Here is a 13,660-nt window from a genome sequence, read left to right as displayed (position 1 = left end):
ACGCTACATAGTTTTCATTTCTTTTACTGTACTCATATAAAAAAGTTTTAAAACACATCGTTTTATTATAAAATGATCAATATGCTTGAAAAACATAAGGAATGGAGAACATAAACCCTAAATTCTGAAACTTAGCAAAACAATTTGGTAGAGTGAAATAAAACAAAGGACATTAAGATACTTATTGAACATTGAACAATTCCTAGAGCAGTTGGATAATCCATTGTGGTGTGGACAATAATCACTTTGGAGCGTTTTTCCCATCAATCTTCTCAACTTTAATGTTCTTCAGAACAATCTTCTCTCGTTCATGTTTAACTTCTTTGAGGTTTCCTTGCGCTGCCTCTTCAAGTTTATGAAAGAACTTAGGCTCATGCCAATCATTAGGATTGTCTACATCAATGACTGTTACATCTGTGACAGTTTCATCACTATCTTTAGTACATTGCTTTTTGCTTGTGGATGACTGATCAGATCCGTCGTCAACAATTTCTTTCCTCTTTGATAATGGGGTACGGCTCAATGTCTGAGAGTTGTCCTCCTTCTCAGAATTATTAGTCAACATTAACACCTAAATCACCAAGAAATAAATAATTACGCATTCAATAAATGATAGAGGTAAATATTATAGATTACGACAATAACACTAAGAATTAGAATAACCTGGTCATTGGAACTGATTGAAGAATGATCCACAGGGTTTACAGAATCATTAATAGGTAAAGCTTGATTGATGTTCTGACTTGTTAAAACCTCAGCGACTTTGTATTCATCATTCCCTCTAGAGATGTTATCTTGCTCTACGCATACCAGAAATTGGTATGTTTTCCCAATGATGTTCTTAACAACATCGGGCAATGGTTGGGGTTCATCAATCTAATAAGATATGAAATACTGTAAGGATCATTTGGTTATTAACTCATCCAAAAAATTTGTTGAATAATGTATTAAATATAAAACAAAAATACCTGTTCATTTGTGACATCCAAAAGTTCAGTAGCAGGACACCCGATGATTGGCTCGACAAAACTATCAAACAACATTAGTTTGCTTTCACCTGTGTTATCCATAATGTCTAAGTGGAGCCAATACCTAAGATAATAAGCCTCTTAGTCATTTTAACTTGATGTATGTGGTATATACAAAATGATCTAATAGGTAGATACGCATTATAAATTTCACAATTACCTCGCTTCAATGCTGGTTACATCAGTAGCGCATTTATCACACCTGTATATTATCTTCTTGGCACCAGAGCTTAGGGTTTTTTTGCTTTTGAAAACCTTTTTGTTACATTTGATATGAGCATAATAATACCAGGAATAGTCCAAGTCAATGGACAAAATGGAACAAATTATTTTGACTTTTTCAACCTAATAAAATAACGAAAAGTCTCTTAAGTTAGATAACTAAAAGTCTACTAAACCAAGAGAATATATAAATTATGATGTATCATTATACCTCAAACGATGCCTTAAGCTCTGCAATAGTCTTCCTCTCAAATTGTTTAGATCTCTCTTCACGCACCCTGAGAGGCTGAAATCTTGGTTTAGGTTCCATGATTGTCAAGGCAAGCCCATCAGATGGAAGTCTGAAAAAGTGAATTAGTAAAAGTTCTCACTGATTTATCATGTAGGTCAAAAGTTACAACGTTTAGATGTTTGTTCAACACTCACAAGTTCTTAAATTCTTCAACCTCTGTCAAGATAGGATTTATGAAAACTTCAGAAGCGTCAAAAGCATTAGAAATACTCCTTATTTCTGAAAAAATAAAGATTACCAATCAGACTTTTTTTAGCACGTAATATATAGGGTAATAAAACTTTAAGGAAATGTTATACCTTTGTAATGACCCAGCTTGGCCCATCTGATTAAACAAATCACGATCCCACCAACAGACTCCTTTGAAACTTTGTGGATTTGATCAGCAAATTTTCCCCATAGAGAGCATGGTAGACGGTTATCGCTATACCAAAAAAAGTTAAATGACAAACAGTTTTTGATCAAATATGAAACTCCTAATAGATTGATGAAACAGCAACATTAGCATACTACTTACTCAGTGTCTCTTAATTGGAAATCAATCTTCTTGGTAGGTTTGCCTTGTACATCCAAGAGTTGGATTTCTCCAACATTCACAAGCTGACCAATTACATCTATATAAAGAGTAATATACAAAGTCAATAAATGAGAATAATAACTAATCTATGTTATATATAAAAAGATTAAAAGAGTTCATTATATCAAATTTCACTCACTAACCAGCTTGTTTTGATCTAAAGTTCCACTTAGCACATCATTAAAATTCACCAAATCAAGCCAAATCTCGTCTGAAATTGTTGGCGAGTTGGAGAATCGAGTAGAGCTCTGGATATTTATTCTGTATGGATGAGTTGTTGATCGATATAGTCCCGACGCCTTAGTCACTGAAAATTCCTCGATGATTGTCCAGTGTCCTATCTTCACATACCTCTGTAGTTTGAGTAGATGTTCCTTTTTTATTCCTGCTTGAATTTTATTTCCCTGAAAATAGCATAAGAAAACGTGAATGCGAGAGTTAAAAACAATTAAAGACAACCATTAAGATTATAGACAAATTGTAAAGTCTAAAATACTTACATCCTCATCTGCTAACATCATTTCATAAGACATCCCAGAACCTTTGGTATAATGATTCCACGCATGAAGAATTTTAACTTGAATACACCAAGAGGTTTTGAACGGTTTCAAGTTTTTGATAGCTGTGTATGGATTCACTTCATCCATTTTGTTTGGTTTTGCAGTGAGTAATGAATTGGTTTATGAGAGAAGGCACATTGATATCGTGAAGGTATTCCTACTCACGTTTATTTATAATAAGTGCTGGGTGGATTAGATAGATAGAGATCTTCGATTTAGATAGAGATCTTCGATTTGATAAGTGTGTTTCGATTTGTTATATGGAATATTATTTGTTAAGAGGAAGATATACCAAGAGAAATAATTGCGAACGTATCTTTGCGAGAAATGCGTTTACCATAAATTGTTCAAAACAACAAAAGATACGTTTTGCATTTTCTCAAATAACAATATATTGTTTTGAGTCGTCGAGTGTTTTAATTAATATTTGTGATAATATCCTAACCTTTGCAACTTCTCAAACAACAATATCTTGTTTTGAAGTCGTGGAGTGTTTTAATTAATATTCGTGATATCTAATATCTAATATCCTAACCTCTCTACAAAATCTATAAGTCTATAAAGTAGAAAAATATTTGTTAAGATTTTGAAAATTTTTGTTTAAAGTAAACTATTATGATTATCGTAGAAATATATGGTATATACCCATTAGAAAAATATTTGTTTGATTATCCATTTACCCGTGGTTTAATAAATAGATATTGTTGTTTTTAGAAAATAAGGTTGAATTGATTTTTCCAATGGCATTGATATGTAATTAATTTACAAAATCAAGGTTATTTTTAAAATGTACTTCCCAAATAATATAGTAGGATGTAAACCATTTTGAAATTATTATGTTTTTAGGAGATCTTTTTCTTTGACCCGTTTACAAATGATATTTGATCAAAGTAAAAGTGATGCATTATCTAGTACAAATAAAGATTTATTACGCAACAACAATGAAAAACTAGTGAAACCAAACCTGATGAGTCTAAAGTAGCCGGTTGGGTTGGAGGTTGGCGTCTGTAGCAGCACGTGCTCCTCACGGCGTTTGGCAATGGGGATCCACGTGCTCCTCACGTGGGTGGGACAGTGGAGCCCGTGACTCTTGCAGCAAGTTCTACAACGCCCGTGCGTGCACCCTTTCTTGGCTTGGTTTCCATACTCTTGAGTCTTGACAGCTTATCGTTAGAGATCTCGATGACGTGGTCAAATCACAGACCTCGATCTGACCCGGATATAGATCGAGGCTTGGCTGCTGCCATATCTGATTGTTGTGGCTCGTACTTGGGTTATTATTGGTGCTTCTGTACCAAACCCAATTTGTGTTTTGTTGATTGTCTTCTTCGTTGTTTCTTGATGATCCTATCCATAACTCCGGCCGCGTTGCCTTTTTCTTCTAGTGACCTTCCTCTCCGATCATATTATGTGCTTTCATTGCATGACTAGTTTAGTTGTTGTGGTGACAAAAGCGAGAAGAGTAAGAAGACAGAGAGAGAGAGAGATTTCTCCTTAGTATCCCTCTTTAGATGTGAGTTATAGGCTTTGTGAATCCAAAGTGAAAGCAAAATGCCTCTGGTTCTTCTGTTCGTTTGTCTCTCCCTTTGTCTATACCTCTTCTATATTTTCTATCTTCTCTTTATCTTTTCTCTTTAACTCTATGTTCATCACTACTACTCATCTCATGGACTATAGCTTGCCACAAGTATAGTGGAATTATTAAAAGAGAAATGATTTTCACATTTCGTTAATTTAAATAAATTTAAGGAAAATAAGTTAAATAAATGTTGAAAGAACAATAAAACACTCCACTAGTCTTATTATTAAAAAGAGAAACAAAGATTCTTAAAAGAAACCAAATAAGCTCGACCCTAAATTGTCTCTTCCTCCGGCAAGTAGTATCTATTTTTCAACCAAATAGAGTCTGCAATAACAGCTTCGTCTTCTTTATTTCTATGCCAAGTGTAATGTGCATGGGTCCTGTTTTTTATTTCCAAAAGGGCGTGTCCGAAACTCGCCTCCCTAAACGCCGAGTAACTTGGTTGGGGATCGGTGAAACTATATGAAAAATAAATAATCTTAATCAAACAATTCACAAAACGAAAGCTTTAGTCAAATTCACTATATAAAGCTTTTTTAACATGTTAGCGATTCCTTCTATGTTGCCTCCATCTCCAATGGTTATGTAAACCGGAGCATTTTGATCTTTCACCGGAGTACTCATTCCGTCAGTGATATTGTACTGAATGTTGGAGACTCGCTCTGATCGCTCGTAGGCATGAACATGACCAGCAAAGACGATATCGACTTTGTTTTCGACGAACCATGGCTCAAACGTAACTCTCATGCTCTCACCTTCCATATAGTGATAATTATTGCTGTTGTACCATGGAGCGTGAACCAGAACAATCAGCCACGGAGTCTCTGATCGGTTAACTTTCTTGAACTCATCTTGGAGCCACGAGTTTTGCGGTGTGTACTTGTCTATGATAATGTGTCACAAAAGAAAAACATTAACATTGTAATATAGAGTAAAATATAATAGAGTGTGAGTCTTAGATCATACCATAAAGAGGAGAGTATGATGATGTAAGCCGAGGCTCGTTTGATTGAGTACCAAAGTGGAGATGTACTCTGTGAGGCTCTATACGGAACATGGTAACGGTTCTTGTACGGTTTAAAGGGTTGAGTCTCGCCCTGTAAGCAGATTTAATGATTTAATACTGAACCTAGGAGATAAACATATAGATTGGATCTTACTATGCTTTGGGCGTAATCTATCTCGTGGTTCCCTGCAGCCCAAATCCAAGGCTGATATGCGGCGCTTGGTTCCACAAACCGGCCGTATGAATCCCATTTGCTTTGGTCGTGGTTAGGATGGTCATCAGCATAAGACAAATCTCCGGCAAAAAGCACCGCTTGGCCTTTCGGGTTCGACATGTAGTTGTACAATGTCTGGTTAGAGGCATATGTTTGTCCAAGATCACCTTAAAAAAAAAATAAGATTACTGAAATTAGGTTCAAAATATTTAAACTCATAGTTAAAACTTGAACTCAAAGTCTATTCACTAAATTAAGAAATACTCGTCTACGCCTCTAATTTTAGAACAATAACAAGTCATATTTGTTAATACATCTAATTATACTAAATCAACAGTCACTTTTACAATAAATACAACATTCTCCTCTTGACACCTGTTTTAAGTCCTAATTTTGACACTTTCAGATTTTTAATTAATTTTTACTATTCGAAAGAAAAATAATTACAATTAAAAAAAAAAACTCCTTGCAACTGCTTCACCTCCCTTCACACCCACGATCTCAATATCTCCAGTTTGCTTCTCTTCTTCAACAATAGAACATCAACATGATTTCATACAAAAAGCTTCCAAATCATTTTTTCTGATTCCTTTTTCCTGCAACAATACAATACTCTTCGTGTCTCAAAGTTCAAAGATTGGTGACCTGAGTTTTAGTTCTTAAGCGTTGTAAATCAATAATCATCTTTGTGTCTAAATTTCTGTCACGATTCTCTTATAAGTTTACATGATTATATTGTTTATGCAAATAAAATCACATCCACATTCTTCTTCTAAGTTTTGATGGAATTTTCTTATGATTCTTTTTCTCTTCAGGTTGACAAGTTAAGAAAAATCAAATAGCAGGTTGGTGACAATGAACCTGTAAGTTTTACTTACCTATCTTTTGTCATTGAGCCAAAACTCTTTGTAAGACTTGACCTGCGATTAAATCCAGTAACCAAAAGACTTGGGATTGTAATTTTTCTAAAGATTTCTAAATATTGTTGGTTTATTTATAAATTTGGCTAAAGTTTTGTCCCGTACATAGTACGGGCTTAATACTAGTAATAGTATATTTGTGAAGTAATAACGTTCATATAGATTTTTACAAGTTTAGAAATGTATGCATTTTTGGAATAAATGAGAGTAGTAGAACAAGATACATTAAATCACTTATTGACTTTGAGTCTTTAATATCTTTTAATAACATTTACAAAATCTTTGAAATTGTTAATCATAAAATAATTAGGCTATATGTTATGGTTACTATATTTAACTTTCTACATATATCTTTAAAAACCCAAAGCATAACTCTGTTACATAGCCGTGCCACTTCAATAAAATAAGAAACTTTCGCCTACGACATCTGATTTTATTTTAAATGTAGAATTATGCCCAACTTACATTTTATCAGATTAGAACTCGAGTGATGATACGACGATAATAATGAAACACTAACACAAATTACTACATGTCTTGGTTACTAACAAAATCAATTCTATTTTTCGAAAAAAAAATTTTGACAAATTGTTTTGTGAATTTTTTTTTCTAATTTTATATCTAATTTTTTAACATTAATTATATATTTATTTCGCTTACAGTATTAAAATCCAGGCACAGCTCTATGTTGAAACTATGAATTTGTAAACTACGTACCTATAACACCAAATGTATAAGGAACATCTGGACCGACTTTTGGAGGAGTCAAGTTGAATTGTCTAGTGGAGCGACCTGTTCCAAGCTCGTAAAAGTATTTAGTTTTATACTGAATGAGGAAAAAAAAAAAAGAGGTTAATTTACTTACAAACCTTGTTTAAGTATATATATATATATATTACTTGGAAGATAGTCAAATAAATTTATAATACCTCAAGCTCTTTTATGATGGCATGGTGAAGATAACCAGATGTGTAATCAAAATATCTATAGGACGAAGTTGTCGCTATAACACTCTTATTATCACTACCATCACTACTTGCGATCCAATATGTTACGACATTAGAACCATCCTCATTTAATGACGTTACCCACGAGATGATCATACCTCGACCATTGTGATCTCCTTGCGTTATGTGAACCTGAGAAAAGAGCAAGAGTGAAAGCTCATAAGTCCCAAGTGGCGAAAGAAATAAATAATGAGAGATTTTTATAAGTTTACCAAATTCTATAATGAATTTGAAAACTACACTCAATTTTTTTTATCGTAATTTGAAAATTACTCTTTTTATATTAAAAATTTACCATTATCACCTTTTATTTAAGCATTATTTTATCGTTGAAAACTACACTCGATTTAACTATTTTTCATTCGTAATTATTTATTAATAATAAAATAAAATAAAAACTTATTTACAATTTTTAGAGTATTCATTATCTACAATTTAAACAGATAAAAATAAAACTATTCTTCTTGATAATATTAGTAAGATTTGTAATTTACTAAACATTAAGTAATTCAAAATTATATAATTAAAATTAAAAACAATTATTTTTCTTATTATTTTTTGGTAAAATTTTATTTTGTTTTATATTAATTATTAAGTCGATCTTTTTAAATTATCGATTTATTTTTCAGTACTGTTGACTTTTTCATTTTAGTCAACTCATTTTAAAACAGGCGATTTATGTTTTGACTAGTTGATTTATAATATAATCGATTTGTTGAACTATTGACTTATTTATTTTGTTGAATGATTTATAATTTTTTGTTGTTGACATGTTTATTCATGGTAGATTTAATTTATTATATGTTGACTTATTAATAAGGTCAATTTTTTGAACTGTCAATATCTCTATATTATTAAAAGAGAAGTACAAAACGGAAATGAGTCATTAAAATCAAAATTAAAAATAAATTGACCCGAATAATTTCAATCGGATAATTTAATTTCATTTTCGATTTTAAGTACCCAAACAGTATTGACCATAACAAATCCGATTTATAAGGTAACTTAGTTATTTTTTGTTTAACAAATTGATATTATCTAGGAAAAAGTAAAAACCAAATGTTTATGGCAACCAATATATTATCCGAAGTTTATGGTAGCTTTTCCAAAACGATAAAAACAATTAAATTCCAATTTTTGTGGTAACAAAAAACAATATTGTAACCGATTTATATGCTACCATAGTTATGGGTTATTCTATAGAATATTTTACATTTATTAATAATTCCATTAAATCTGTGCATTTATATTTCCCATAATTTAGAAAATAATAAATTCTTTGGTTTAAAATAAATCTAACGATTGAAATTCTACGATTCTCAAGTTACTCTTTTATCACCAACAACAAACGTTTTAGTTTTTTTTTTGTCGATCTAATGCTAAAGCATTGGCTTGTGTATTATTATAATACTATTATATCTGAAACCTATAATATGATGATATTTTAAATATTTTTGTATATAGGGATGTGTTGCGTATGTCTTGACTCAATCGTCTAACAACAAAACCGTGAACGATCATCGAGACAATAGTTTCATATCTATTTGATAATGATCAAAACAAACAAGCAAGAAACCTCTTGAGACATTCCAAGTTCCATAAACAAATTCTCGTACGTTGCTAATATTTTATGTTGTCTAGAGGTACTGTTATTTATTTCTTTTTCAAGAAATTATATAAATGTTTGTTTAATCAAATTTTGGCTTTTACTTATTTTGTTGTTCACTAAAAATAACATAAATATATTACGTGATAAAAGTAAATTCAGGCTTTTAAATTTTGCTCTATTAAAATAACACTGAAATACCAAAATCGAATTACGTTATATAATTTAATATTCACAATCATGATGTGCAACTTAACCATAATATTTTTGTTTAGAATGTGGATACTTTAAATATATAACCTGATTTGCTCAAAATAAGAAAGATATACCATAGTTATTTGCTATTACCTCAATATATACCAGCAAGATTGGATTAGTTAGTAGTTAAAAGAAAATAATCAATTATCTATACTTTCTTTCAACAACTTTAAATTAAACTAGAAATACAAAACTAGAGTTTTCATAAGCATTATTACGGTAGTTAAAATTACCCATATTATTTAAATTACCCATAATAGTTAAAAAAAAATAAAATAAACGGGTCGGTGCAAAGTAGATCCAGTTTCAATAAACTTTGACCCAAACATTTAATCCCACATATTCAGTCAAAAAATCCGATAACAAAAATAACAAATCAAATCTAAATCTTTAAAATCTTATTAATAAATAGTTATTAAAATATACTATTTTAAAAAATATTCTGTAAATTTTCATATTATGGAACAATCATTATAAATTAGACTAGATTATAACCCGCGGTACACCGCGGAGACAATTTTTCTTTTTAAAATTAGTATATATAAAAGTCTGCAAATTATGTTTATCTATAAAATATTTCTATTTTTTAGTTTACAATTGTTATTAAGTAATATCCTTCCAAACCCGTTCCGCCAAACCCGTCCCGTTAAAAAAAATCCGCGGTACACCGCTAATTTAAATAAATATTTTACGGGATTGCAATTATATTTTAGTTTGTCAAACAAATTTTTGTTTTAAATAGTTATCAAAATCTAGTTCAAATATAGGAGAAATAAGATTTAGTGAACTGATAAGAAATGTATTTAGGTGCGTTTTGCTCATTTTAAGGGATTGCAATTGTATTTTGGTTTGTCAAATATATTTTGTTTTAAATAGTTTTCGAAATCTGGTTCAAATTTTAGAAATAACTGCGTGATATATGAGATTAAAATATATTTGGAATATTTTTGTTTGTTAATCAATTTATTACCAAAAGAGAACCAATAATTAAAAGCGAGTGGCAGCCATTGTAAGTAAGTTCCAACTCCAGGATTTATTTTACAAAATGGCTAATTATTCCAAAGCTATATAAATATTTCGAAATTTGACTAATCTTTTTAATTATTAAAATAATTAATAACATTTTTAATATATAAACAAAAATAAAGTTAAAAGTAGATAAATGATAATTTTTTTTCCTTTCCGAAATGTATTAACTCAAAATGAATTGTTTTTCTTTTAAATTATTTTCAAAAGAATAATCAAATAAACCCATTTAGGTGCATCTATTCTGTGAGATCTTATTTTGGAATTTTGTATATAAAAGAGTCAAACATAAAAACTAAGAATCAATATTATACAATTAAAATTTAATTGCATTAGCTAACTAAACTATATAAACATTCATTATCTACACAACTTTGTCCATTTATATAAAACATTACATCTGTATTTTGATTAAATTTTAAGTATATGAAACTATAATACACATTTTACATAATATCAGTATGTACTTTTCTATCATCTATAGGATTTTAAACTATAGACGTCCTAAATCAAAATCACAACTTTTTTAATTAAAATACATCAAAATATATTACATTGCGGTAATTTTAAAATACGTCCGTTATTAAAAACAAAATACGTACAAATACACATTACATAAATACAGAAAACTAAATTAGTGTGGGTCCAATCCTAGTATATTTAATTTTTGTCGACTTAATTTATTTTATATCGACATATTTTGAAACAGTTAACTTATATTTTAGTTGATTGATGTTTACATAGTCGATTTTTTATAACTATTGACTTTAATCAATTTAACATTGATTTGTTGAGAAAATTTGATTTGTTAAACTGTGGATTTATATTTTATTTTTGTACTAAATTTTTATCTACATTAACTTATATTAAAACAACCGATGGTTAATTGGTTTTTACATTCTAGATTCTTTTTTACTGTCAATTTGTTTTTTTTAAAAACAAACATATTTTTGTGATAACGTTTAAATTAATAATTATATTACAATAAATAAATTTTAATTATTGAGTTTATATTCGTAATTAATTTAAAAATCAAAATAGTGTAATTATATACATGTCTCTCAAAACATTTGTTAATGAAAAAGATTAATAAAATAAATTTGAATTATATATAACCGTAGTGAATCATTATCCAAAAGATTTACTAAATTAACCCAAGTTCAGGTAATTAATAATTTATTTCGTAATTGTTAGTTTTAGTTTATCATTATTTAAAATTTTCTCAAAACAAAATATAATTTTTTGAGTATATAATAGTGTTTTAGATTTTTAATAATATTTGTAAATATTAATTAATCAAATTATTTTATATACATTTTTAATTTTTTTAATTAATTATGAGCAAAAATGTCATTTAAAAATAATAATTAGATATATCACAAAATTTAAAAAATTATAGTGTACATCTCAAATCTCTAGTTAAATTTAGGGCATACAATCCAATTATTCTACAAATAATAAGTAAAAAATGATTTTATAAAGAAAAATTGAAAATTACTTGTTCAGGAGCGTTATAACCGGCCGGAGGAGGAAATGTTTCGAGTGACATTTTTTTAGATGGCTCAGATACTCGGACATGGGTACTGGTGACTCTAGCTTGGCTAACGACAAGGATGCTTAAGCTAAGTGATTGAACGTCATTTCGTTTTGAAAAAATTCTAGTAAATATTGCTTTGTAAATGATAATTTTTATGATGGGATCGATGTGCTTTTATAGAGAAAACAAAATACTAGGTATATTCTCTTGTTGAAGATTTTATTCCAAAGATAATAAGTTTGAAAAATATTCTAAGAATTATTCTTATTTTTCATTTTCAAACAAAAAAATCAGAGAAAATCCTACAATTTCCTAATTTTTCTGCCAACAATTATTCTTATAATATTATAATGTTCTAACTTAATGATCGGTACAACAAACAAGAAGTATAAAAAAAATATAGAATTATTAGTTCATCAATTAAGAAGTTTTAAAAGAAAATAAGAAAATGGTTTTAAAAGAAAATAAGAAAATAATTTTCGTGAATCAATTTGACAAACTGATGGTAGACTAAACTTTAGCACACATTATATTTTCCTCGAACTCTAAGCTTTGGAAATCGAGCAAAACATGAATCTACATAGAAAAGAGAGCAATAATGAAACAAAACATACGTATTTATGATGAAAGTGGTAACAAAGCTTGAGCTTACAAAGAAATTCTCTTTCCATCGATCTAGTAATCAATACATTCAATTTTAATTATATACCTTTTACAAACACTTACATTTATAATACGTGCATGTGTCCAAGAAGAAAGCAAAGAGATATAAACTAATAATTACAACTCCATACAGAGATCATAGATAGGTCATTAAGAAATCACTGGTAGAAAAAAAAATACTTTGAACACATTAACACAAACAAACAAACAAACAAAAAACTATATTTGCAAATATTGATGAACTTAAAATCACCAATTACGAAACCTTACCAGAATGGTCGATCATAATTCGTCTTGCTCTGATTCTGTTTCCTTTTTCACCAGAATTGGCCTTAGTGTATGTGAGACCTACCAAATACATAGCTTTCAGAAAACCGGAAATATACCTGGCATAGATGACCATCGTAACTAAACGAATTCGTAAACATTAACTTTGATTGGAGAAAATTGGTCTAAATTGTATTGAACCTCTAAAACAGTAATTGGAAGACAAACATAACTAAATAATAATAATTAAAAGAAAAGAGCAAAGCACCACTTACATCTCATAATGAACTTGTGTAAATAATTAGTATGGAGTCCACTTTAGTTTTATGAAGTGCTTATGATTCTTTTGCTACTGCCATCTGCATATACATCAAATCTAAGTTAGAGGACGTTTGTGATTTTAAACATGCAATCAAGACGAATATACTAAAGATGAGTTTGTGGAAAAGAGTTTTAGAGAAACGAACCTATGGTAGTTATTTTTCAAAATATGATGCTAAAACAACAAATAATTACAAAATTTTTACAAAAGAGATAAAACAACTAGTATATGTAGCTCGTAGAGTGTGATTTTAGAATGTGAGTTACGTTAAGCATATCAAAAAACCAACGAGCTGTTGGACCAGTGGTAAAATCTCTCAGGTGGAAGTTCGAAGCATGTTAGGAGGGATCTCTTTTCTAAAGGAGATGAATTTAACCTGGTGTGGATCCCGCCTCTGGGAGATGTAGGGCCGAGTTCTTCCTTTAAGAATAATCAACTTGTAAACTTAACAAAAATAGAATCGACTTTCTTACACTTAATGGAATCAACTTCCTGCTTCCGACTAAAAGGTATCAGATCACGGCCTTTAATCTTCGCTGGAACAATATGAGCAACGTAGAACTGAGATTTTGG

At 29.8% G+C, this 13,660-nt stretch overlaps 2 protein-coding genes and 1 pseudogene across 3 annotated transcripts; all 3 read right to left on the bottom strand.

Moving 5' to 3' along the window:
• Positions 1–213: 213 nt before the first annotated feature.
• On the bottom strand, positions 214–2,766 carry AT1G52950 (Nucleic acid-binding, OB-fold-like protein; the record flags this gene model as incomplete). The annotated part of the gene is made up of 10 exons (NM_104173.2): positions 214–571; positions 664–876; positions 969–1,092; positions 1,189–1,373; positions 1,462–1,591; positions 1,677–1,761; positions 1,842–1,966; positions 2,060–2,156; positions 2,259–2,523; positions 2,620–2,766. The coding sequence occupies 10 exons, from the start codon at positions 2,764–2,766 to the stop codon at positions 242–244; spliced, it is 1,701 nt and encodes a 566-aa protein (NP_175703.1). The 3' UTR covers positions 214–241.
• Positions 2,767–3,660: 894 nt separating this feature from the next.
• On the bottom strand, positions 3,661–4,027 carry AT1G52942 (annotated as a pseudogene). The gene has a single exon.
• A 496-nt stretch (positions 4,028–4,523) lies between these two features.
• PAP5 (purple acid phosphatase 5) lies at positions 4,524–11,847 on the bottom strand (the record flags this gene model as incomplete). Its single annotated transcript, NM_001333566.1, has 7 exons — positions 4,524–4,719; positions 4,803–5,145; positions 5,228–5,358; positions 5,422–5,648; positions 7,119–7,227; positions 7,331–7,540; positions 11,797–11,847. Coding segments are annotated over 6 exons (729 nt in total). The 3' UTR covers positions 4,524–4,719; positions 4,803–5,144.
• Between the last annotated feature and the right edge of the window lie 1,813 nt (positions 11,848–13,660).

This window comes from Arabidopsis thaliana (assembly GCF_000001735.4).
Source record: "Arabidopsis thaliana chromosome 1 sequence".
Lineage (NCBI taxonomy): Eukaryota > Viridiplantae > Streptophyta > Magnoliopsida > Brassicales > Brassicaceae > Arabidopsis > Arabidopsis thaliana.
The sequence above is the reverse complement of the archived record's forward strand: the minus strand, read 5'-3'. Positions and strand labels throughout refer to the sequence as shown.